General features: G+C 42.0%; 4 protein-coding genes across 6 annotated transcripts; 1 reads left to right on the plus strand and 3 right to left on the minus strand.

The window, feature by feature from the left end:
- Window positions 1–75: 75 nt before the first annotated feature.
- nfxl1 (nuclear transcription factor, X-box binding-like 1) lies at window positions 76–11,722 on the minus strand. 2 transcript variants are annotated; one of them, XM_008324748.2, is made up of 25 exons: window positions 11,568–11,722; window positions 10,832–11,083; window positions 10,564–10,749; window positions 10,359–10,468; window positions 10,000–10,130; window positions 9,861–9,905; window positions 9,569–9,702; window positions 9,394–9,479; window positions 9,233–9,308; window positions 9,026–9,123; window positions 8,824–8,938; window positions 8,595–8,719; window positions 8,390–8,512; window positions 7,106–7,196; window positions 5,455–5,575; window positions 4,747–4,903; window positions 4,571–4,662; window positions 4,348–4,369; window positions 3,566–3,688; window positions 3,251–3,408; window positions 3,073–3,142; window positions 1,731–1,835; window positions 1,400–1,480; window positions 1,195–1,248; window positions 76–1,056 (listed from the first exon to the last, which is right to left on the minus strand). In XM_008324748.2, exons 2-25 carry the CDS (start codon window positions 11,043–11,045, stop codon window positions 862–864), a joined length of 2,712 nt encoding a protein of 903 aa, XP_008322970.1. In that variant the 5' UTR covers window positions 11,046–11,083; window positions 11,568–11,722; the 3' UTR covers window positions 76–861. The 2 variants fall into 2 exon arrangements, with proteins under 2 accessions (XP_008322970.1, XP_008322976.1); XM_008324754.2 differs by having other exon boundaries at window positions 10,832–11,064; window positions 11,568–11,721.
- Window positions 11,723–12,744: 1,022 nt separating this feature from the next.
- On the minus strand, window positions 12,745–17,634 carry cnga1b (cyclic nucleotide gated channel subunit alpha 1b). Its single transcript, XM_008324766.3, has 15 exons — window positions 17,520–17,634; window positions 16,892–17,004; window positions 16,708–16,776; window positions 16,544–16,588; window positions 16,311–16,460; window positions 16,117–16,221; window positions 15,390–15,496; window positions 15,135–15,309; window positions 14,889–15,025; window positions 14,626–14,798; window positions 14,360–14,485; window positions 13,960–14,112; window positions 13,639–13,870; window positions 13,157–13,332; window positions 12,745–13,071 (listed from the first exon to the last, which is right to left on the minus strand). Exons 2-15 carry the CDS (start codon window positions 16,987–16,989, stop codon window positions 12,883–12,885), a joined length of 1,935 nt encoding a protein of 644 aa, XP_008322988.1. The 5' UTR covers window positions 16,990–17,004; window positions 17,520–17,634; the 3' UTR covers window positions 12,745–12,882.
- A 694-nt stretch (window positions 17,635–18,328) lies between these two features.
- On the plus strand, window positions 18,329–22,419 carry LOC103390049 (sialoadhesin-like). 2 transcript variants are annotated; one of them, XM_025060742.1, is made up of 9 exons: window positions 18,329–18,402; window positions 18,767–18,802; window positions 18,966–19,080; window positions 19,885–20,033; window positions 20,306–20,551; window positions 20,771–21,055; window positions 21,416–21,655; window positions 21,989–22,132; window positions 22,222–22,419. In XM_025060742.1, exons 1-9 carry the CDS (start codon window positions 18,351–18,353, stop codon window positions 22,329–22,331), a joined length of 1,377 nt encoding a protein of 458 aa, XP_024916510.1. In that variant the 5' UTR covers window positions 18,329–18,350; the 3' UTR covers window positions 22,332–22,419. The 2 variants fall into 2 exon arrangements, with proteins under 2 accessions (XP_024916510.1, XP_016887884.1); XM_017032395.2 differs by having other exon boundaries at window positions 20,765–21,055; window positions 22,222–22,414.
- A 106-nt stretch (window positions 22,420–22,525) lies between these two features.
- On the minus strand, window positions 22,526–24,554 carry LOC103390056 (uncharacterized). The gene is made up of 3 exons (XM_008325762.3): window positions 23,305–24,554; window positions 22,988–23,209; window positions 22,526–22,879 (listed from the first exon to the last, which is right to left on the minus strand). The coding sequence occupies exons 1-3, from the start codon at window positions 23,519–23,521 to the stop codon at window positions 22,692–22,694; spliced, it is 627 nt and encodes a 208-aa protein (XP_008323984.1). The 5' UTR covers window positions 23,522–24,554; the 3' UTR covers window positions 22,526–22,691.
- Between the last annotated feature and the right edge of the window lies 1 nt (window position 24,555).

Below are 24,555 nucleotides of genomic sequence, written 5' to 3' on the forward strand. Positions count from 1 at the left end.
CTAGTTGTAGTACTACATCATTGTACAGGCTGACAAATGTCTGGCGTTTAATATAAAAGAAAAAAAAAGTTTTGTTCTTGTTTTTATTTAGCTTTTCAAAAAAAAAGACAAAGAAGGAGAAGTACATTTTCAATTAAATGTTCAAACTTTTTCACCCCAAATAATTAAGGAACCAATCAGAAGCTCTCTGCCTACAGACTGTCAAAAAAGTGTTTTCTATCTAAATTTAACAAATGTCTGAATCAAACACACACTTAATGAAAAATCACAAGAGCGTTGACTGGAAAATAATGTAAACAATCATCACTTGTACAGACATGAAATTGAACATTTAAACTTTTGTTATTCACGGTCTTAGACTGTCATATTCAAGAAGTGTGAAGTGTGTTTACAGTCCACATAGACTGGGCCAAAATCAAGTCTAGTAATTTACAGATATAAGACAAAAACAGCCTCCCTCTTGTGGGTCTAAAGAAAAACAATGACTAATACTACATGTTAACAACCAAGACATTATTTGCAAGTCACATCAAATATAAACAATCATCACAGTAAACATAATTTTCCTTTTGTGAGGTTAACATTCCATACTCTACCAGGGGACAGTCTAAGCTTCTTCTTTCCACTGATTCCATAATGAAAATTCATCCAGCCGATGATGCAACACTATAACGATGCAACACCACCATTGGGGGCAGTTGAAAACTGGAAACTGCTAATTCAGTTATAAAAATAGTCTATTGTCCGATTATATGTTTCGATTGAAAAAAAATCAAACTGAAACCGAATAATTTTAGGTAAAACAAAGGTTTTGAGGCAAAGGGCTCTGTTCTCACGTGTTCCTGAAGACTGGCTAGTCGATCAGGTCTTGGTCACGAGGTAGAAAGCAGCTGCAGACAGCACAGCGCCACCCAGTGGCACCAGGACTAAGGCGGCACACCACCTCCACCATCTCCCTGCTCTGGCTTGCTCGTCCTCTACCTCCTCTCTCCTTCCCCGCTTCTTATTTCTCCGCCCTCCTCGCTGCTGTCGCTTCTCAAACGCCTCCAGCTCCTCCTAAACGAACAGAAAACATGTTTAAGATGGAATCACAGAAAAGCCTGTGGTGGATACTGAGCTCTGTCTCTTCACCTAATAGATCAAATAAAGTTTGTTTTACAGAAGTGATGTTTGTTGTGATTACTGTGAACTGACCTGAAGTTTCTTTTGCTCCTCCTCCTGAGCTGCTCTCTGCTCCGCCTCCTTTAGCTACACACACGCACCAACACACAGCCGGTAAGAATCTGACAGTATGTTTGTATGTGTGCATCTATGTGCATGTGTGTGTATATACATGTACATATATCTCTGTGCATGTGTGTCTGTGTCACAGTGTCTGTATTTGTGTGTCTGTTCTTACCTGGCTGACTTTCCTCTGCTGATCTCTACAGATGTCATCACACTGAACATCACACTGGCTCGACAGAGAACATGAAAATTCCTGCGTACATACGTGCACACACACACACACACACACACAAGCATGTTGTTAGGAACTATATTAAAAGTCAGTTTCTCTATTTCTAGTCTCTTTTCTCTGTTTCAGTCATTCCTGTCTGGTTCAAGTTATCCTTGGTACGAGGAGCAGCTGCTCTACGGTTTACCCCTTGGGGTGAATGTGTGTGTTTCATAACAGTGTTTATTTATCCACACATGGGTCTGTGTGTGTGTGTGTGTGTGTTTATTTGTACCTTCTTTATCCTCTTGCACGGACACCGCAGCTTCACCTTCTGCTGACATTTTTCCTCACACACACCTGGATGACACATCTGCTTACAGCGGTGACCACAGGTCAGCTGTGAAGACACACAAACACACACACAGTCTTTCATCTGTTTCTCAGAAACCAGCAATGACATCAAACATGTCTGAAAGTAACATGAGGGAAAAGAAAACAAACCTGCTCCATGTGTTTGTTTACAGACCTTCAGTGTGACTTAGAGGGTTGTGTAAAACTGACACACAGTCAGATTTGACTTGGCTACACAACCTTTCCAATGATTTCACACCATAGTCTACTGCTGCCAAAACTTGTTCAGATTGAATCTTAGTGACACATACTAACCACAGGAGGCAGCAGTGGACCAGCAATCCCTGCATCTTAATGAGGTTAGACTTCACAAATTTTAACTATAGAGTTTGGTCTGGGAGAGAGACACTCCTGACTCCAGCTGGACTACTTAGTTGCCTTATTCTTTTAAGTCCATTTACAAAGTGCACTATCTAATGTTTTTACAATTTCACACATAAAAGCCTAAAATAACACATTTAGTGATGGCCGTAACAGTGTCTCTGTGAGCTAAATCATTGGCATTCAATATGAACTTTGGTATGCTATATCTGTATTCATGTGAAGCTCTCTTCTATTGATGTTGATTTTTGAAGTGACGTGAAAAGAAATGTGCCCAAATACATTTGAGGAAATTGCTTTGCCTTCTTGTGTGTGTGCCTAAACATTCCAGTGCTGCAGCCACTGCAAATGTTTGTTATTGCAACCATGCATGTGTGTGTGTGAGGAAATGAAAAAGCTAAATCAATCCCTGGTGAAAGTATGTTTTGGTGCGTGCAGAAATACTAGGATGTCACAGACCAAAAACAACAGTTCTGATTCTGCTCAACAGTCTGTTTATCATTTATTAAAAAAAACATTTGGCTGTACTATGATAATGTGCTATATCAGATAAAGATTAATTGACTAACTAACAGCCTCTATATTAACTGTCACCGCTGCAGCTAACTGCCGCTTGACACTCGAGGCTCTTATCTAACAGTGAGATTTTAAATGACTTCTTATATTTGTTCTGTTTGTACTGTTTTAAACTACAAACACATTTAAATTACTGCTGGTGTCCTCCAGATGGAAAAAGACATGCTGTGTTAGCTCCAGTTAGCAGATTTAGCTCATATGCTAATGTCTACGCAGCAGTGCAGGCGTATGACATCAGGGGACTGTCTGCTTAGTAAATGGACGGCACAGTGTAGACAGTGTTGTTACATGTCAGTGCATTACTTTGAATGACATCATCTCTGTACCTCTTTTGGACACTGGTTGTTGCAGGACGTCAGCATCACCTTTGTCTCCTTATCAGCTGATGTCAACTTCCTGTAGAAGAACATAATTTGCTATGGTCATGTCATAAACATACAGTTATCTGAACCTAATTATACTCTTACAGTAATAATTAAGGTGTGTGTGTTTGTCAGCACTGACATGCACTCTACGTAAACCATGCTGATCTTGCAGTGACAACGTTGACGGATCATTTGGCCACAGGGCTGACAGTCCCCTGGGTGACAGCGGCGGGAGCAGGGGTGGGGACAGCCGGGAGGACGGGGCTTAGAGCAGGCTTTCTCACACACCTCACACTTCTGAGGAGGGAATGAGGGAATGCGGGAATATGAGATAGAGAGAGAGAGAGAGAGAGAGAGAGAAATAGAGAGAGAGAGAGAGAGAGAGAGAGAGAGAGAGAAGGTTAGTAATGGGTTTTAGGATCATCTGATGCTACAGTACTGATGATATCATCACCTTGTTGCCATCACTGATCAAGTGACACTCCTTGCTGCAGCTGTGGTTGCTGCAGGTCAAAGGTCGCCCACAAGGTCGTTTACAAGAGAACTGACCCTGGCGATGACAAGGCACTGGACTGACCTGACAGAGAATGAGACTGTCTTGTTAGTCAGAAATAGAGTACATTACGGTTTTATTTTTAGCAATAGTAGCATTTGTGGATGAAGCTGAGTTAAGACTGCTGCAGCTCTCACATGAACAGAAAAACAAAGGTTTTAAACTCTTATATGAACATTTTCATTTTAAATATCTTTAGACTGTGGTGTTGACAGTCCATAGTTAAGTAACTGAAAGTAGTAAAAATTAATGAAATATACAAATTTTTAAATCTTGCCCAGCAACACTATTTTCATGATAACAAACTGACACTGAAACTGACACTGAAACTGAGCCTCACAAGGTTTTGTCATCTATGATTAAAATGAAGAGGCTTGAGCTCATAAGCAAAAGGTAAGAAATGGAGACAGAAAGAGGGGGACAAAACATGACAAAATAAAAAAAGATATAAAGAGTTTGAGACAGAGAGAAAAACGTCTGAAGGTGAATCAGTGAGTTGAATATCAAATCAATAATATTAAGAGAGAGAGAGGAAGGGCGAACAGAGGAAGAGAGAAAGGAGCAGGGGAGGGGAGGAGAAGGACGAGATCTAACAGGGAGAACAGAGGGAGGGAAAGGAGTGGAGGATGGTGGAGATGGAGCTGGATCTGAGATCTGAAGCAGGAAGTGGTACAAGTTCTTACCTCGTGTTCCCCAAAACAGGCCCTGAAGACAAACACAACAAACATGTCAGCCTTTCAATGGAACTTAAACCCTGTGACCGATCAACTGCTCTGAGCATCTTCAAGTTTTAACTTCTAATTTTATATTTATTTATTACTTTGCTCTGTGAGCTAAAATCATTGATTTTCTCTATGGACTTTGGTCTGTGAGTTAGAAGTCTTTTCTTTTTTTTGTGCGACTCACGTAGGAATGGGAACTTGACACGGTGGACATGGCAGAGCTTTCTTGACAAAGGCAGGCTCAGACGGCTGCTCCCATGGACCTGCCAACTGCACCTGGACACAAACACAAACAGCCTTTATGCTAAGCAAAGCTAAGTTGCTGTATTTTATCAGTAAAATGTGGACCTCCTCCTTTACCTGCTGGGACTTGACCAGCACCAGGTCGTGGCAGGGGTTCGGACAGGTGTGGCTGCAGCCTGGCAGCGTCAGCAAACAAGGCTGCCTGCAGGGGGCGCAGGGGCCGGGATGGCAGCGGTGAGGCTCTCTGGTTGGGTGATGGCAGGATGGAGGAGTCCTTAGGGTACGGAGAGGTAGACACACAGTAAACACACACTTTTATGATCACTTTCTTTCCACTCACTAGCCCCATCAACAATGTCAGCCATGTTTGTTTCCTCCATTCAGAGACAGTTGTCTCAGTTAGCACGTTCAATGGTAATCTGAGAGATTGCAGGTTCAAGCCCACCCAGGGACGACATTAAGACTGCTGTAGCTCCTCAAATTTCTCTATTGTTGGACGATTTAGGGGATACTTTTTTCATTTTCTTGAAGGAAACTCCCAAGGAATCAACTAAGTTCTATCCATCCATCTGTTTACCTAGAGAAATCAGAAAAAGTTTGATTTGTTCTGTACACACATGGGTCACAAAAACACAGGTTTGGGTCACTTTAACCTGTAGTGTGTCTGTAAAGCTGTTTCATCACAGTAGTTGATGAGTTGTGCGTTTTGACCGTGACTTGAATTTAAAGACAAATTCTGGGGAACATGTCCTGGTGTGGACAAATAAAAAAATCAAAATGATGACAAAGACTATGATGATTCTCACTGTGTTTTAGTTTGTGTACCTGCAGGGTTCTTTACACCGTGGGGGCTTCGTGTTCCTCTCACGGCCACAGGGTACGGCCAAGACGGCGGAACCACAGGGGCAACGAACATCAACCATCTCTGGACAAGGGTAACAGCTGCCTGTGGGACAGGAGACATGGACTAAAGTCTATTAATACTGAAGCACTACAGTGGACCCCCAGATACAAGTCTAATCTGTTCTACGACAGCACTCTTGTCTCGATCCACTTGTATCTTGATTGCATTTTCCCCATTAAAAATAACTAAAAACCAAATCATTCATTCCAGCCCCACAGAAATATACTATTAATTAACTAGCTTAACCTCCCCACCTAAACATCAAAAACATAGATAATAACAAATATATTAATAAAATAAATTAAGAATAATTAAGAAAACATTTTATATTATTGTTATAAAAATGGATAAAATAACCCAGCAAGGCGCAGTGAGCGAGACAGTACACTAAGCTAGGAGGAGGATTATACAATATATATATATATATATTTATTTATATATTTTATTATTTTATTAAACACACAGTTTGTGACAATCTCGGCAGCTGCTTTGACATCAGATCTCGCAGCTTCTCCATGCCGTACGACTGAATGCATGCCAGTCCTGGGTTCAGCACTCGTGACTAGATATTTCCTCATATTACGAGGAAAATCTTGCAATAGTTGGAGACTCGTAACATGGAATACTCATATTCCGGGAAGCTCATATCTAGGGGGTCCACTGTACTTTATTTACAGATGTGTGTGTTTTTGTCCTGTCAGTGGACACTCTATTAAAATAGCACAGTGAGTGTTTAAACCCACTCAGCTGAAGGACAGGAAGTCAGTTCTGACATCACATCTCCGATGAAACTGATAAGGCTGAGTGGGCTGATGTGATTTTTATAGAGGCAGCTGATGGTGGGAGAGGAAGCAGCAGACCTCAAGGTCAAATGTTACAGGCTAAATCCACCAATAGGAGGCACTGAAAACTACTATCAGATTTAAACAATGAGAAAATGTTCAAGCTATGCCACAGTAAAAAAAAAAGAGTTTTTGCTTCTTGGGAAAAGAAAAAAACAACAGTTTCCTGTTGGTAATGATTGATTAGAGAGAAAGCAGAGAACACACAAACGGACACACAGAGTTATCTATGGCCTTCTAGAAAAGGTCGGAGCAGCCAGTCAGCACGGCTAAACGGATAAATTAACTTTAATCCATTTAGCCAAACAGGAGGCAGACAGGTGCTGGAGTGGACAAAAGACACAGGAAGTTATCAGATCCAGACAACACACAAGGTGCAGTGGTCACTTTTTTGACTTCCAGCTGTGACACTCAACAGATCACATCTGCCTTGGCTGATGATAACTAGAGTGGACTACAATTGACCAGTGTGGACAACAGGGGACCAGAGTGGACTACAATCAACGTACAAGTCCTTTAGTGAGCCCTTTAAAAGAACTCTGCCAGACAATAGAGGACTTCTAAAGACATAAGATCACCAACAAGTGGTCCTGAGAAGACTTTGGGGTACCCTTGTATAACAAGAGGACCTTTGAGAACATTGGTGGACCACACCATAGTTCAGGGTTCTTTAGGGTTCTAAACTAGAGGCTCCACCTGTTCATACACGTACACACACATCAAGGGTTACCTTGGTGACACACAGATGGACACTTGTGGTTACGACATCCCAGGGTTCGACCACAGCTCTGGTCACAGGGGGGGCAGTTACCAGGGCAACACTAAAACACAAGGCATGATGGGAAACAGGGAGTTAGAGTCCGCCATTCTCTGACATTTGCGTTTCTGTCTCAGAGCTGTGAGGTGACATTCAAATCTAATCTGTCTGATGAAAGGGAACCAGAAGGCAAATTGAAAACTGATGCCATTCACAGTCGACCTTCTCTTATCACTGTGACATTTCAACACAAACAGGACACAATGAGGAAGATGATGGTAATGGTGGCGCCTAAGATCACCACAGGTTCTGAGTCAACATCAGGGAAAAATAATGTGTCACTTTTAGAAGATTCTGAATGGATGGCCCAGGATGACGACCTTCTCTCTACCTTATCCTTCTCTATACCTTCTGTCTCACTCACTGACAGTCAAGTCTCTCTGCTTGTCTCCATCCCTGGATTCTATTGGCTGATTAGTGTCACATTAGAAGAGACACTGCCAGTTACAATTAAACACTCAGATAAAATCTAACAAACATTGCCATTTCATTTGTTACAGGTTTGTGTCCATGTGGAGTGAAGTCTGAGTCCACACCATGGCTGTGGTCCACCTAGTGGTCACCGCTATATTATAAGCAATGACATACTACCTTGGAGGTATTTTGTGGCAAATATTTGGCTATCATCCACTTTACTTTGAGCTTTTAATCATTGTTTCTTTATTTAATGATAGTTTTATTGATTCTAAAATAATGTCTTTTCCGGAGAGTTTTAATTTTCTAAACTGATATCATACAGGAGAGGATCCTAATTCTTTTTGGCTTGTGACCTCATTCTGACATCACAAATTTCTTGTGACCCCAGAGACTTTCTTACAGTCATGTGATCACAGCTGTCAATCAAGATGTGCTAGCTGAGATCATTTTATATAATGGAACTCGATTTATATTATCAAGTGGAAGCACACAAACATTTAAGATAGCATGTGTTTGATTTATAAAAAGAACAACCCCACATGGTGTCACGACCACTAGGTTGAAAAACACTGACCTAAGGCATAACAGACACTGTGTGAAACATTTTCATTCAAACATTTTCAATCACATCAACGGAGAAATGCGAGCTTTTGGTTCTGGATCAAATCATTATCAATGCAAAGCCACTTCAAACATCTCTGACTCTAAACCTTTCTACATCTCAAGGGTAAATGCTGTGTTCAGCACTGCCACAGGCAGCAGGGGGCAGTGTGCACTGACCTTTCTCCTACACTGGTGTCTCCCACAGCTCCTGGTCTTCGGGCATTTGGAGTCACAAAGATATTCTTTATGACACGGCATCAACTTCCTGTATTTACCACATCTGCACTCCTTCTCTACTTCCTGACACACAAAAGCACGAAGAGTTTAAGAATATCTATGAAAGTACTGTGTCACAGTGTGTGTGTGTGTGTGTGTGTGTCACCTGTCTGCAGGTCTCACAGCTCCCTCGGTGGCATCTCATTGAACAAGTGTGTTTCCCACAGGACAGACGTCGATCACACGTGTCACCACACAACTGCACCTCCTCTGTGCATGGCAGAGATGACTCTACATACACACACACACACACACACACACACACACACACCATCAAAACAGTTGTCTGGCTTTTACGCCTATATTTGTACGTGTGTGTGTGTGTTGTTCCTCACTGGTCTTGCCACAGGGGCAGCATCTGCTGACAGAGCGAGGACATGGAGGACAGACACCACTGTGACATTTGACCTCACAGGTGTGGTTTCCACAGGAGAGGATGGCGCCACAGAGCTGAAAAACGCACAAAGACACACACACAACAGGAGAGACACAGAAGTGTTTTAAAATAAAACAGAACAGAACAGAACACACAGTCACCTGCTGACAGTTCCACTGTGGACTTGCACATGGTCTCTCTGTCTTCTCTCTGCCACACACACACGGCTGAGCACTGACTTTAGGACAAGGAGAACACTCTGACACGCACACGCACATAAATCCACAAAGACAGACAGGTGAGAATTGGTCATATATGCACAATGATTTAGAATTAAATCGGTGTGCTTGTCTGTTGTGTGTGTTTACCTTTGTGACAGGGCTTTGTGCACATGTGCTGTCTACATGGCAACAGCTTGCCACACTGCTGCCTACATGACCACTCCTGAGCGAGAGACAGACAGAAAAGGTGACTGATGCAATTAAAGACAGTCAGTGATTAGAGTGTATGTGTGTGCAATGATGCCTACCTTGTTGCTACAGCGACGGGGGAGGGGCTTAGCTTTCAAACACATACAGGACACAGAGACCATCTTTGGACATGGAGGACAGGGACCTGAAAGAATGAGGATCAGTGCCTACCCATAATTCTGCTGGACCTTTACTGGTTAATCTGTCTGTCTGTGTGTGTGTGTGTGTGTATACCAGGGTGACATAGCAGGAGACAGGCATGTCCACAGTTTGGTTTCAGCTGCTTCTGACAGACTTGACCACAAGAGTGGGGAACCAACCAGGGGTCAGCAGGAGGATCCTGTACTTTCCCACAGTAGCATAGATATCTGAACACAACACAACATTTAATTGTTATTTTAACTGTGTGGTTTAAATCAATTTATAATTATACATGGCATCTATTTTCAAAGTGTGTCCTTTGTTTTTTTCAGTACCGCAGTTACTGTGAGGATTATGAAGGATGCTTTCTCTGCATCACACTAACCTGTGGGGCGTGGCGCTGGGAGAATACTCAGCTCGACACTTTGGACTGAGGAATAAAGACAAAAGAAAACGCTCTTTATCAAAAGGAAAAAGTTTCCTCAGGACACATGAGGACATTTTTGTCCACTGTGTTTCCTCACCAGGGCCAGGGATGCTGTTTTTTACCAAAGTCTTCATCAGTGACAGAAGAGACTAGAAAGACTGAGTCTCTGGCCCATTTCTGAATACAAGGCAGGTGGAAGAGGGAGAAGCAGCTGGAGCAGCTCCACACCTGGGAGACAAAAATGAGAGACATGGACATTAGAGTGAGCGGCAGTAAAAGTGAAGACAGAAAAAAGATGTGAGGCATGAAGACAGCAGTAGAAATAAGGTGTAAATGGGTGAGAAGTGAGACATGGGACATAGAACAACAAACATAGGGACATGTGGGACAGAGAAAACAGATATATCAATGAGCAGTAATCAATCAGGATCGGTAAAAACTGAAGAAGACTCTGACCGCCTGTGTCCTCTTAACGGAGGCGATGCAGATGAGACAGGTGAGTGCTCCAGACTGGAACAGGTCACTGACATACTGACCAGTCCGGACCAGACCTGTCACATCACCACCTGAAAAAAACGAACAAAAACAAACACTATTTTAACCACTTCGGTCTTTGACAAACTATCCCATTCCATTTCTAATAACTGAAGATGTTCCTCACCCATCTGGTCTGTGTAGGTAGTGAAGGTTGAGGCAAGGATTTTTCCTTTCTTCCCATCTTTCACATGGTCAACATCATTATCATCGTCATCAGAGGAGGAGGAGCTATAATGACTCTCCACCAATCGCTGGGCAGCAGCTTGGTTGGACTTTCTGATCTCCTCAAATTTGGATTGCACTGAAATAGCTGACAGTGGAGAAATCACAATAAACTACCAAGCAGCTGTAAACCCAGTAATTCAGTGACATTACTGTCAATGTGACCTCACCCTGCGGTGCTGACAGTTTAGATTCAGCCTCAGGCGCTGGACTTGCAGCAGTGACTACTTTTGATTGTACTCCTCTTCCTCCAGCCCACACTCCTGCAGGAGCAAGGTTGGGCCCAGGTCTTTCCGATTGTCTTTGTGAAGGTTGAGACCTTTCTCCTTGGCTGTTGTGGCCACGGCCACGGCCCCTGCCCTGTTGACGCCATGCTGGCTCCATGGAAACCTCTTCTGAAGTCCTGCAGCCACATACAGGGCCTTAAGTGAAAACACTGGTTAGAGATGATCACATTTTCAAAGGCCAGAACATTCTAGAAAGTCACAGAAAAACGTAATGATGACAGGAGAAGTAGTTGATATGTCTATTGTCCTGTGTCGTCAAGAGGTGACCTTAATTTGACAGATTTCTGTAAAATGTCCAAAGATTTTTACCAAATTTCAGACGCTTGACAACAAGTCAAGTAATTTGCTTTGTTCTTAATTCATATTAGAGTAGAACCTATCAACACACTCTTGTCTTGTATATTAGGGGTAAAACCTACGGGTCTGAAACACTTAAACCCAGTTTATACCCAGTTTCATTCAGTTCTTGTAAATTTTAGAGCTGACACGATCACTTCATCAAACTGGTTGTTAGCCAGTTAGCATCAGCACGTTCACTGTAGATGAACTGCAAACAAAACTGAACTGCAAACAAAAGTTTATTCAGAGTTAGGACAGGTTATAACAGAGAAACACGCACCGGAAGAACTGAAGCTTTAAAACTGAAGACAAAAACGGAGACAGAACTCGTTAAGAAGCCTTTTAACTGCAACTTTGGACCAAATCACCAAACAGACAGAACATAACAGCTCAGCAGTTGAAGAGAAGATTCAAACGTCACACAAGCGACATCACACAGGGCATTACGGGACATGTAGTTCGGTTTAAAGGTTAGGCTTCTACTTTCGTCTGCGTATAAAACTACAACTCCCATTATAAACAGCGACACACATCGGGCAGTGCGACGTGTCCGTGACAGAACTGACCGAACTTTTTTTTTATATTTCATTTTGCTCTTATTTAAGATTTCTTTCCGTGGATGTTACATGTATGTTATACGACATTTTGTGTTAAAATACATTTGTATTTATGTATTGTGTATTTTAATATCAATTAATAGATTTGTGATTAATTGCATTTTTATTGTTGTATTATTATTTCGTCCAATCATAAGAGTTACATTTAAACTTCAGGTATTTCATATATTTATTTTAATTATTTCCATTCCGAATATAATTTATATATTTTTTATAGTTTAGTCAATGTTTGGCACTATTTATTAAACCTAATACATTTTTGGACCATTTACAGCATCAGCATAACAAACATTCATATGCTAACGTAAGTCTCAATTGTCAAGCAAATACATTTTATGGTATAAAATGTTGTAGTGAAGCTACTTCTACTATCGCCACTAGTTATACTACAAATAATGACAATAATACTGAATTTTTATGTTCTTTTTTATAAAATAATTTTATTTTAGCACAGCTTTAACAACATAAAAATGTGTCAGTTGTACAAAAGCTAAGTGTGAAATCCAGTGGATTGCTTTTAGAACCTCTTTAGAGTTAAGTATTTGTAGTATACTGCAAATACTGAAGCTTGACTGGTGCTATGAGATGACTTACAAACTACAAAAGCTCAGCTCTCTCTCTCTCTCTCTCTCTCTCTCTCTCTCTCTCTCTCTCTCTCTCTCTCTCTCTCTCTCTCTCTCTCTCTCTCTCTCTCTCTCTCTCTCTCTCTCTCTCTCTCTCTCTCTCTCTCTCTCTCTCTCTCTCTCTCTCTCTCTCTCTCTCTCTCTCTCTCTCTCTCTCTCTCTCTCTCTCTCTCTCTCTCTCTCTCTCTCTCTCTCTCTCTCTCTCTCTCTCTCTCTCTCTCTCTTTTTCTTAAAATAAATATATTAAAATTACAGGTTATTCTTACAGATATATTTCCAGTTGGCCACTTTTCTTTACTTCTTCTCTGTTACTGTGTTAGTGTCAGGTGTGTGTGTGGGGTACAGCCTCGTCTCGTCAGTCACCCACTGGTGATGGCGGCTGCAGTTTTCCCTCCAGCTTTGTGACCCTGTGTTTGAGTTTGTGGTGTATGGCTTCGTGTTCGGCCATCAGCCGAGCGTATCGCGTCAGCAGGACGTCCAGGTCGACGGTCATCCTCTCCACTTTCTCCTCCATTTCTTTGGGGTCAGGGCCCTGTGCTGCTACCTACAGGACAATACTGGTCGGAACTTACTTACAACAAAGGTTTGGTCAAAACACAGTTTTGACATTTGCAGTGCTATGACCATACCTCAAGATCAAGCAGTCCATCCTTCATCAGGATCTGCCTTCCCTTCTCCTCCAGCAGGGCCTTAGCATCAGGATACTCCTTTAGTGCCTCCATCAGGTCATCTTTGGAGAGACAGAATAGATCGGAGTAACCGATGCTTCTGATGTTGGCTGTCCTCCTGTTCCCTGCTTTACTGCCTGTTACGGAGAAGTGAATGGTTTCCACACAAACAGGGAAGTTTGTAAGTTAGAAGAAGATTTTGATTTTTTTTTATTTTTTTTATTGTGTAATGCTAAGAAACATGTTTATTAGATTTATTAGAATTTGGTTCTCATGGATATTTGTTTCTTAGAAGTCAGAAGTTTCTTGGAATGTAGGGACTTTAGACTTAAAGCTATCTGTAGATATAAAGCTAAAGCTGAGAAACATACAAACATTGGCTAACAGAATGAATATTAAATGTGTTCAACGCTGGATTATTATTTTCTTTTCCTTTGTCCCACCTTTAATAGCCAGGATGCTGATCTCGCCAAAGTAGCTTCCATCACTCAGAACCACAAACTGTGTGACCCCATCATCAGCCACCACTGCCAGTTTTCCTTCCTTGATGATGTACATTTCTCTGCCGATGTCGCCCTTCTTACAGATGTAATCTCCAGGACTGTAGACCTGAGGCTGAAGCTTCAGCACCAGCTCCACCAACAGGCCAGCCTCGCAGTCCGCAAATATTCTAACCTACAGGACGACAGGAAAGAAGAAGTTCTGGATCCTGGCTCCTATATTCAGCTGAATTTTGGTAAAAAAATTATTTTGTGAGTACCAACCTTCTTTAGCGTGTCCAGGTGGACGTTGATGGCAATTTCAGCTCGCAGTTTGTCAGGAAGGTACTTGAGCACCTCCCTTTCATCTACAGCCTTCTTATTGGTCCACAGGAAGTCAAACCATTTTATGACTCGCTTTTCCAGGTCCTTTGACACCTGCATCAAAACATTAGGTTACAATGAAACCGAAAAACCAAAGAGGCAATTATGAAACTGTCAAATAATCAACCAAATAATCACTCATTTAAATAACCAACTACTGACTGAACAATCAACCAACCAATCAACTCTCAATTCACTGGGACTGGACAGAAATTTACTGAGCAACCCATCAAAAAAAATATAAAACAGTCACTGTATAGTCAACAATTAAGCAAAATCAATAAACAACAAACCAACCAACCTTCCTGAAGGTCATGTACTGTTTGATGGCATCAATTCGAGCCTGAAAATCTGCTCTGGCAGCATTCATGTTGGTGATCATCGAACCCACATTACCGACGATGGTGGCAAAAATCAAGACACCCACCTGCAAGGATAGAATAGAATAGAATAGAATAGAATAGAATAGAATAGAATAGAATAGAATAGAATAGGTCACTGTTTGTTGTGTTTGTTTGAACTGAAATTTAACTAAAACCTTATAAAAAACCTTCAAGCCATAATCACCAGGAAGTCAGTGACAACAAAGAAGTACTCTGAGTTCTCCACAGGGGGCGGTGTTTCTCCAATGGTGGTGAGTGTCAAAGTGGACCAGTACATGCTGTAGGCATACTTTCTCACCACACGGCCAAACTCTGGATCCGACGGGTCGGGATACACAAACCTGTCCGAGCCAAAACCTGTAGAATCAGGAGCAGACATGAAACAACGAGGGCTTTTTCATTAAACCCTAGGATTAGCAGAAGACCATAGCCTGGGTTCATAATCACCAATGGCCTTGGAGAAGGAGTAGTACAGGCAGGCATTCCAGTGGATGATGATGACGATGTACATGACCAAGCTGGAGATTCTGAGAGCGTTGGGGTAGTTGGTTCTGGTCTCTGTCCTCTGAAAGAACTCCTGCAATCTGGAGGTGGGACAGATGTCTAGATATTATTTGACATAAAGGTGTTTAGCCTTGGGTGGTTGTAAGCTAACGGCTAACTTGACGTGGTGGTCTCCCTGTTACCCAGTACCTGTTGAACCTGAGGAGTTTATTGAGGCGGATCTCTGGGTATTTGAGGCCTACGATGACATACAGCACATCCGTGGGAATCATAGACACCAGGTCCAGTTTGAACTGGAAGCTGTTCATGTAGCGCTCACGAAGCTTCAGCTCATCCTTCACCAGGAGACCCTGCTCTAGGTAACCTGTACAAAAACATCAGAAATGGTGAAGACATGTCTCTGCGTGTCTCACCATGGTGCCAAGAGTTTTCATTTTTCTGTACCAGTCCTGGTTCTGAAGAACATGTCTGCAAGGTAGACAAGGTCGGCGAGGAAGTCCAGAAAAAACCAGTACACCACATAGTCAGACTGCAGTTCTTCAAAACTTGCCCTGAAAAAAGAAAACTTCAACGTGTCACAAGTCAACAGTGCATTGTAGTAACCCAAACCTGGTGGCCCACTGACATTGTCAACATTCATATTTGGTTGGGGTCCTTGTAAATGCCCAGATCTGATGACACACCATAGCACATTGTGGCAAATCTAGTAAAGAGGCCTCCTGAACTGTGGAAACAACCGGTCTGTAGACAACCTGTGGGAACCCACCCACAAAACTAGTTAGAAAACAGTTCCCTGCTGCCACGGACTGAACCTACATCTGGTTCCTGGGAACCCTAACCCTACTGTTTCCTTATAGAGGACAGAGGGTTGCCAATGCACAAAACCTTGTTGCCCAATGGCACCCTTGGAGAGGTTTTTAACCAGCAATAATACATAGATCAAAACCTAACAGCTGGGCACACGGCCCTGGTTCAAAAGACCAAATCAATGTTCATGTTCATTGGCAGCTGGATAGAACTGATATTCAAAAGACCGTCAACTAACAGACTTCACAGTTGGTCCTCTAAAGGCCCAGGCAACATGAACTTTGCTAATAAAAAGGTTTGTGTGTGTGTGTGTGTGTTAGGCAACATGAACTAATAAAAAGGTTTGCGTGTGTGTGTGTGTCACCTGGCTATTATTAGGGTCCAGTTGTACATGACGGGGATGGTGATGATCAACAGCCAGTAGTAGTAGGTGTTTCCAGCTGGATTAAACACCGTGACCTCTTTAGGACTGAACCCAGGGACAAAAAATGGTTTTGTTTTTTTTATTTTTTCACCAATGTTCCTTTCTAGTGATGGTTCCCAACAAAACAAACTTACGTTTCTGTCTGGGCTTTCTTCTCCTTCTCCTTCTCCTTCTCCTTCTCCTTCTCCTTCTCCTTCTCCTTCTCTTTTTCCTTCTCCTTTAGCTTCTCCTCCTTCTCCTTCTTTTTCTTCTCCTTCCTCTCCTTCTTCTCCTGTCTCTCCTTTCTGGACAGACATAATTTAGGAGGAGACCCTGAATGTTTGAGACTTTCTAACAAACCTAGTCATAGTATGGAGACCAAACTTACTCCTTCTTCTCTTTCTTCTCCTTCTTTTTTTGCTTCTTCTCCTCCCTGTAGACACCAAAGGAACAGACATCACAGACATACTAAAGATGTGCGTCTACCTCTCACCTCTCCACCAGACAAACATCACAGGTGTTTTCAGGAGTGTGTGTGTATGTGTGTCATACTCTTCTTCTTCTTCGTTGTTGTTGCTGTTGTTGATGTTAAACAAAACTCCTGGCCCTGGTCTTTGAAGACTGAAAAAGAATCCAAACTTAAATTTTTTTTATACATTTTCTTGGAATTTTGAAAATTAAAATATCTTTATCTGTATATACCAATGACACAACCAAGATGATGATTCACACTCACCCGCTGATCCCAGGCTCTGCCTCCATGTCCTCTACAGCTGTGGTGGGCGGGGCTAACCCAAAGCTAGGAGGTGGAGGTGATGGGGTGACTTTAGCCATGGCTGTGTTCTTCGTCTGTTGACACAAAGACAGACATCTGCTGTGGTAAGATCAGGGGATGCAGCACAGTCACAGACTTGCCCTCATCTATATTGAAACTCTGAAACTGAATGGGGTTTAGAAGGTGCAACAGTTTAAGACTTCTTTAAGACTTAAACTGTGGTCACTGTTTAGGTTGGCTCCATCCAGGGCCCACATCTGCTTCTACAATGAGTGTCATAAGGGGGCAGTGGCTCGCTCGTTAAGGAAGCAAACTTGGGTGCGGAAGGTTTCATGTTCAATTCCAGCTGCCAAGTTACCGCTGAGGTGCTCTGAGCATGGCACGGCCCTCACACACTTCACACTTCCCGGCTGCTCAAAGCTGCCCCCTGGTGACGGGTCTTCAGTTCAGAACCAGAAACACAGTCAGTGATTCTAATTCTGAATTCTCCTTCTACAGATTGGAACCTTCAACCATCCCTTGACAGTTAAATTGTTATTGTTATTATTATTATTCTTGTCGACCTCTGCATCAACCCCTCCTGACTCACCTGTCAGTCGATAATCTGTTCCCTCCAGTTTCGTGGCCTAAATCCACAAACTGTCCATCAGACCCACTGCCATGAAAGCAAAGGGACGCACACACGCGCATGCACGTGAACACCCACACCACCAGGAGTCAGGATGAAGTCCTTCAGAGGTCCGGTTCAATGGAGAAGCGAGGACAGAAACACCAAAAGGATGGAAGGAGGAGCGACTGATCCAGGCGAGGAGTCTCCTCTGTCACCCTGACACTGATAAAGAGATTAGAGCAAGAAAGTGACACGCACACACACACACACTCACACACACACACACTCCTCCTTCTGATTACTAGACAGGTTTAATAGGCTTAACTAAGAAGTGCCTACACTCTGGAGTCAGTCTGGAAGAGTCCCGACCTGGTGATTAGTTTCAATAGTAAAGCTTTGTTTTTCACACGGTGGCAGAGTGGTCAGTGCTGTTGCCTTACACCAACCAAAGCCCACTGAAAATAAATCTGTGATTTTAGCTCACAGATGAGACCAGATTCCAGGCTGCAGGGGGCGCTCAGCCTGCCATCAAAGCTCTTCCTCTTGAAAAAAAAAAAGAAACTTTATTTTTGTTAAAAAATACAATGTAAAATCTAAAGTGAGACAAAGGGTGTCACAGAGAAACAGCCATGGTGAGCGATAGCGAACAATGACCAAAGATGGAAACATGAAGATGATTGTTCATGACAAATTTACACAGTATTGTTAGGTTTCAATCTTTCTAGTGTACCTTCCTCCTTCTCTTCCTCCTCCTCCTCCTCCTTCATTTTGGTCATCTCATCGTTGTCTTTGTCTTTGTGGTTCAACAGGATGTCTATGTCTGTGGTAGGGTTTAGCATGAAGCCAGAGCTGCTCTTCCTCTGTAAGTAGAAAAGAAAACATATTGAAAAACACAACATATTTAGATTAATTTAAAGGTTTTTAACTCAAAGCACTGTTGTTAACAAATTGGGGGTAAAATCGTTTAAATTCATTTTAAAAATATCAGATTGAAATTGATAAATTAAATATGAATTTTCTTTGTCTTTTAAGGGAGACATGTTTGTAAAAGTTATGTTTTTAATTAATCGTTGAATATTAACATTTGTTTCTTTGTCCTTGTTTCTTGTTTTATTATGGTAAAATAGTCTTTAATCCACTTCAACAGAAGCTTAAAGGGATCATAGTTGAACAGTGAATTACCTTTAGTTAATCAGGTATTTTGAATAGTTTTTGTGTTTTTTCAGTCTTGCTGTCCACATTCACCTTTGCCCAGAGTCCTGGTGAGTTGTCAGGCTTCAATTTTCATATCAAGAAAATGTTACCGCAGCATCCTGCCGCTGTTTTTCATTTCCTTTGAAAAAAAATGTGTAAAAGCTGCTAAGATTTAGTTGCATGTTTCTACATTCCACCCTGTTTTGCCTGTTTGTTTTGTAATCGGTCTAGTCTGGGTGAGACTGGTTCCAGACAGGTCACAGTTCTTTGAGTATGAACAGGCATCTCTGAGCTGTGAACACCAGAGCATGGAGGAGTGGACTGTGTGGAGATACACCACCAAGAGGTTGGTAACCCTAACACTAGCCCCATTCACAATTTGTAGGAATACAGGAAAAAAGAGTTAGCCAGCTTTCATTACACGGTTGGTATTAGAAGACTAAAGGTTAGCAAATATCAAAATCAGGCTGTGCAATGATGTGGTTTCATCGAAGACCATTGATTGAACAAACCAATAGTCTTTAAAGGGCTATGCTAACAGTCTTCTTTTCTTTAGTCACACTAAGGTATACATGTCAAACCCACGGCCCAGGGGCCAAATGTGGCCCACCAAGCCGTTTTGTGTGGCCCACGTCACCTTGAAAAGCATTTAGTAAAGTCCATGGAGCAGAGTTTCTTAACCTATGAAATTATTATTTTTTTTAATTACACAGCAATGAACAATATTTGTAGCTTGAATAAATAATAATCAGCTGCAGAGACATGTGTTAGTCTGTTATGAAGAAGTTACTTCTATACCAGTGAGCTCCAACCAAGGACTGGTCAGTCAGTACCACCTGTTACTACAGACTGGTACCAAGGTGCTGAGCATTGAAGGATCATTACATTTTCAAAATAAAACGTCTCTTAGACTCTCTTCTGTTTATTTTTTAATATTGCCAGATTATCTTTCAATAAAGAAAGCAAATGGATATGACTGTGTTGCACTGAAGTACCAAATCACCTATGGAGTGGAACTGGTCCACGGACCGGGGGTTAGTGACCCCTGATCTATACAGTCTTCCATTTACAACCGGCCCTTCAAGGGGAACTGTGTTGTTGATGTGGCCCCTGGTGAAAATGAGTTTGACTAAAGGCTTTCTTTGTGCAGTTTGCAAATGTCACAGTGTGGAGTGGGCTGGGGCAGCCAATCATCCTCCTCCTGTAACCTGGAGACACTGAAAGTGCCAACCACCGGGGTTTACTGGTGTGAGTCCAGACTGGGAGACAGTAGCAATGTCATCAACATCACTGTCACAGGTACGAGCCTCATGACAATACAGCGTAGTTGCTGGGCTTTACATATCTAAGATCAGCACTGCTGTTTCTGGGAAGGCTTACCAGAAATAACACATCGTCATATTTTTGGTTCATAAATACAAGTACCTATATCAGTGACGTCATTGGTTGGAGCCTGTGTTAGCATTTCATGGTAAGAGGGGCTAACTTCTATGCTAGGTTTGTGTTATTTGTACCATAATTCCATCGATGAACATTTATATTTAAATATGATCATTACACCATCTGTGCAGATGAACCTGTGATCCTCCACAGCCCCGCTCAACCTGTGACACAAGGAAGTGATGTCACTCTAAGCTGTAGAACTAAAGGCACGCTCAGCGGCCAGTCCATATCCTTTTACAAAGACAACGTTCTGCTCAAGACGGGAACCATAAGTCACATGACCCTTCATCAAGTCTCCAAGTTGGAAGAAGGCGCATACAACTGTGAGGTTGGCGGCGTAGGCAACTCTCCGTCCAGCTGGCTTACAGTAAAAGGTCTATTTCACCATAATTCATCAAAGATTATCTTAATTTCTGGATCTTTTGCTGATATTTTGGGATAAGGTACTGAAGTAAGACCTATTTTTTCATGGGTTTTAGCCAGATTTGGCAAAATGTTTTTATATTTTTGACTTATTCTTTGTATTCTAATCATTGATACTCCTAGTGACTGTTTGAGAAACTGCAGCTGACTTTGACTCTTTTTAGCCACAGAAGACTTGCGTCCTCCGTCTCTCGTGGTATCTCCTGATTCGTCGCAGTTTGCTGAGTACGAGAACCTCACCTTGACTTGTGTGGGCGCTAATGGAATCATCGGGCACTGGAGTGTGAAGAGGTTCACCACTTTTACTAAAATACTCTCCAGCTGTGGGGTCAGATGGGGCACACCCACATCCCAGGGCTGTTTCCTGCAGACACTCAAACAGCCGGACAGCGCCATCTATTGGTGTGAATCATGGCAGTGCCAACGCAGCAACTCTGTTAACATCAACATTTATGGTAAGACAGAAGTTTATTTCCCATAAAAATGACAAAATTCCCAACACCAATAAAAGAAGGAAGATTTCAATTTAAAATCCCACTTCAAAACACCATCCACGCATTTTATCTTGCCCGCCCCCTAGTGGCAGCTCACGCACCCCAAGAGGTACACACACCATACTTTGGGAATCCCCAAACTTCTAAAGTATTTTTTAAAGCAGTGTTGAATAGCAAAGTGTGTGCTAGTTAGTATGGTGAGTTAACTAAAGTCAGATTTAACTATAACTAAGAGGTTAGCTACAATACAATAGTAAGAAGACAATAAAACAGCAACAGGTAACAACAGGTTAATCATTTACTTCAACATTTAATTTGCAGATAAGAAGTTAACGCTGCGTAGCCCCGTTCTTCCAGTGACAGCTGGAGACAATGTGACACTGTCCTGCAAAGCCACATCCCCTTATGGTCCAGCCTTGTTCTACAAAGACGGTTACCACCTCCAGACTTCGCAAACCGGTCACATGAACCTTTACCGTGTGACCAAGGCTGACGAAGGCGTCTATAAATGTGAAATCAGCGGCAGAGAAGAATCTCCACCGAGTCAGCTGTTAGTCAGAGGTTTGGTTACAGTCTTGGAACCAGTCGGTCGCTGTTGTAAAAATGTTTTATGTTGAAGGGGGACCATGTGGGACGGGTCGTTAGGTCATTAGGTCACCACACAGTGGTATCACATTCTGATCAGACTAGAGCAGTTATCAGTTTGAGGCTTTATTAACAGCTATGTCAAAAACAGCAGGTACCAAAATATATTTGAATGGCCTTCGTTATTTGTTATGTTTGCTTATTATTTCTGTGGACTTCCAATAGTTCAGCGCCTGGTGAAAGTCTGTGTCTACAACAGTCAATCTGAAGAAAATTTAGACTTGTTTTTTTTTTATTTTCATTTTTCAGCCCACGCTGCAGCATTTAGATCAGCTGTCTCTGTCTACACTGTGATTCGCTGGATCCTGGTTCCTTTTCCATATTTGGTCTCCACGCTGCTTACGCTGTACAAAGTGAAGGGTGTCAGACAGAGGCTGTGCACATGGCACAATAGTAAGACTAAGTTCAGTCATTTAACCAAGCCACCAATCAGTCACCCTTCAATGTTCCACTGACTAACCAATCCCGACCAAATCCTGCAGGAAAAACCAGGTCAGTTCCTGTGATCAAGGCCCCGCCCACTGAAGAAGACAAGCGACAGAACGAAGACTACGAAGATGTGGAGTGTGTCACCACTGAACATCATTTCTGAATGAAACTTTATATCTTGGCTCATTATTAAAAATCATGTCAGCTGTGCCCTGATTGGTCGCCTGCAGTTCATTACAGTTGTGACGTTAACTTTGTTAATCTTCGTGGCTGTGCTTTCTTTCTTTGAAAAGTTTTCGAAATATAAAAATGTGGGCAAAGCCAAGTGGAAACGAGAGGTTAAAAGTCAATGTAATTATGTCTTTCACAATTTTGAAAATCAGTGCTTTTAGCTCACAGACCACAAACCTCAAATGGGGAAAAAGGAAAAGTATGGTTCACTAAGGTTTGTTTTAACAGTAGCGTTCACCAAAGGTAGATATTTCCTTGGTTAAGTTTTAGTTAACTTTATATCAGTATCATTTTAATATTTTCTGGTGCTGTATATGTTCCTTTTATTTGATCTTAAGTTTTTCCTTAGATCTCTTTGATATTTTTGAGCAGCAAACCAGCAGCAAACCAGGAAAATCAGAAGAACCACCAGAACCAAAGCACCAACTATGGCCAAAACCAAAACAGTGAAGAAATGAAGTGGAGGAGTGTTTGGATTCTCTAAAGGATAAAAGAAAAAAGTATTAGTTTAAAAAACTCTTGGTCATTGAAGTAAATAAGAGAAATTTGTCCGACCTTTGACCCTAATCCAGCTGCTAGGAGACTCACCAGTGCCATTAATGACACATCTGTAGAAGCCTTCATTGGACTTGAACATGTTTTGAATGATTATGAGACCTGTGACATCAGGCTGTTGTGACCGCAGGATGGTGTTGTCTTTGTATAAGACAGCGTCTCTGTTACAGGCCTGTGTTCTTGTTGTGCAACACAGTCTGATAGCACTTCCTTCTGTAACAGGAACGCTGGGGCCTTGCAGGATGACTGCTTGATCTGACCGAGAGACGGAAACTCATCTGAATCTCACATACAGCAGACACAGGAAGTGGGGCAGAAACACCAAACATGGGGGGCAGGGGGGGGCTCACCTGTCACAGTGAGGTTGATCACCATGCTGCTGGCTCCAGTCTCCGTTGACTCACACCAATAAACTCCACTGTCCATTGTGACACAGCTGGACCCCTTTAAGTCTCCCCATGCATCACACAACTGTCTGGTCTCCTCAGACATGTTTCTGAACAGCCTCCACCCAACGGAGTCTCCATCGTCTTCATCTCCACCATCAACTGCAGAGCTCAGAGACATTCTGCGTCCATGAAATATCTGAACACTGTCAGGGCTCACCTTCACCACGGCTGACAAAAAAGAAGAAATGAATTAGGTCAAAGGAAACAGCTGCTGATTCACAGCTGTCCCCTGTGGTGAGTTTGTGACCATGAGGTAACTACGAACAGAAGACAGTGAAGTCAAATTAGCGATGGACGCAGCAGTAGAGGTTTAGAGACATCCTCTATGGACACTTGGTGTTAAAGAGACAAAGAGGAGTTTGTTTTACTTAAAAATTCTGTGAGGATGAATTTTTCCTAGTATTTCTCTCTCATGTTCTTTAATGCCTTTAATACCACTGCGCCACTGCTGTAACACTTCCACACAAGGTTTAATTCCTGGCCCAACATAACACACATGCTCCTTTTTTGATTGGTTGGTTGAACAGTTTGAACACTGACCTTGTTGTGAGCAGCAGGAGAGACCGATGACTTCAGCACTGAGGAAGAAAACGGCCGCATAAAACTACCCCACAGGCACAAGCAAGAGTTGGTTTAAAAAGCAGCATAGAGTAACTCAATCTATAATAAATATATATATTAAAACCTCTGACCTAGGCAGGAACATACTCACAGCTGCTTTTATTTTCTTCTCATTAACAGAAAACAAAAAAGTATAAACAGATATTTTATTATTCAAAAAATCTTCAAGCAGATGCCACATTACAAAATATGTCATTTCTTCCTCATCAACTTAAAACAATATAGCAATCAAGTGAATTTAAAACAGAGAATAAGAGCACGAGTTTAAAGGACACTTTTTATTATAGATACGTACAGATAAAAAACAGCTGTAGAAATACATTGACAATCGCTACCGTGCTAATAAGCATGACTAAACACTTCCATTTAAACTTGGCAAACTCTGTGCCAGCAACAACACACTGATGTTTGTCTCCATGTATGAGTCAAAAACGACAATATTTTTAAATGTTAACAATAACCAAAGAAAAAGTGATATTTTCAATTATTATTTTTTCCACACCAGAGCGAAAGAACTATGTATGTACATGG

This window comes from Cynoglossus semilaevis, chromosome 1 (assembly GCF_000523025.1).
Source record: "Cynoglossus semilaevis isolate Cse_v1.0 chromosome 1, Cse_v1.0, whole genome shotgun sequence".
NCBI classification, from domain to species: Eukaryota; Metazoa; Chordata; class Actinopteri; order Pleuronectiformes; family Cynoglossidae; genus Cynoglossus; species Cynoglossus semilaevis.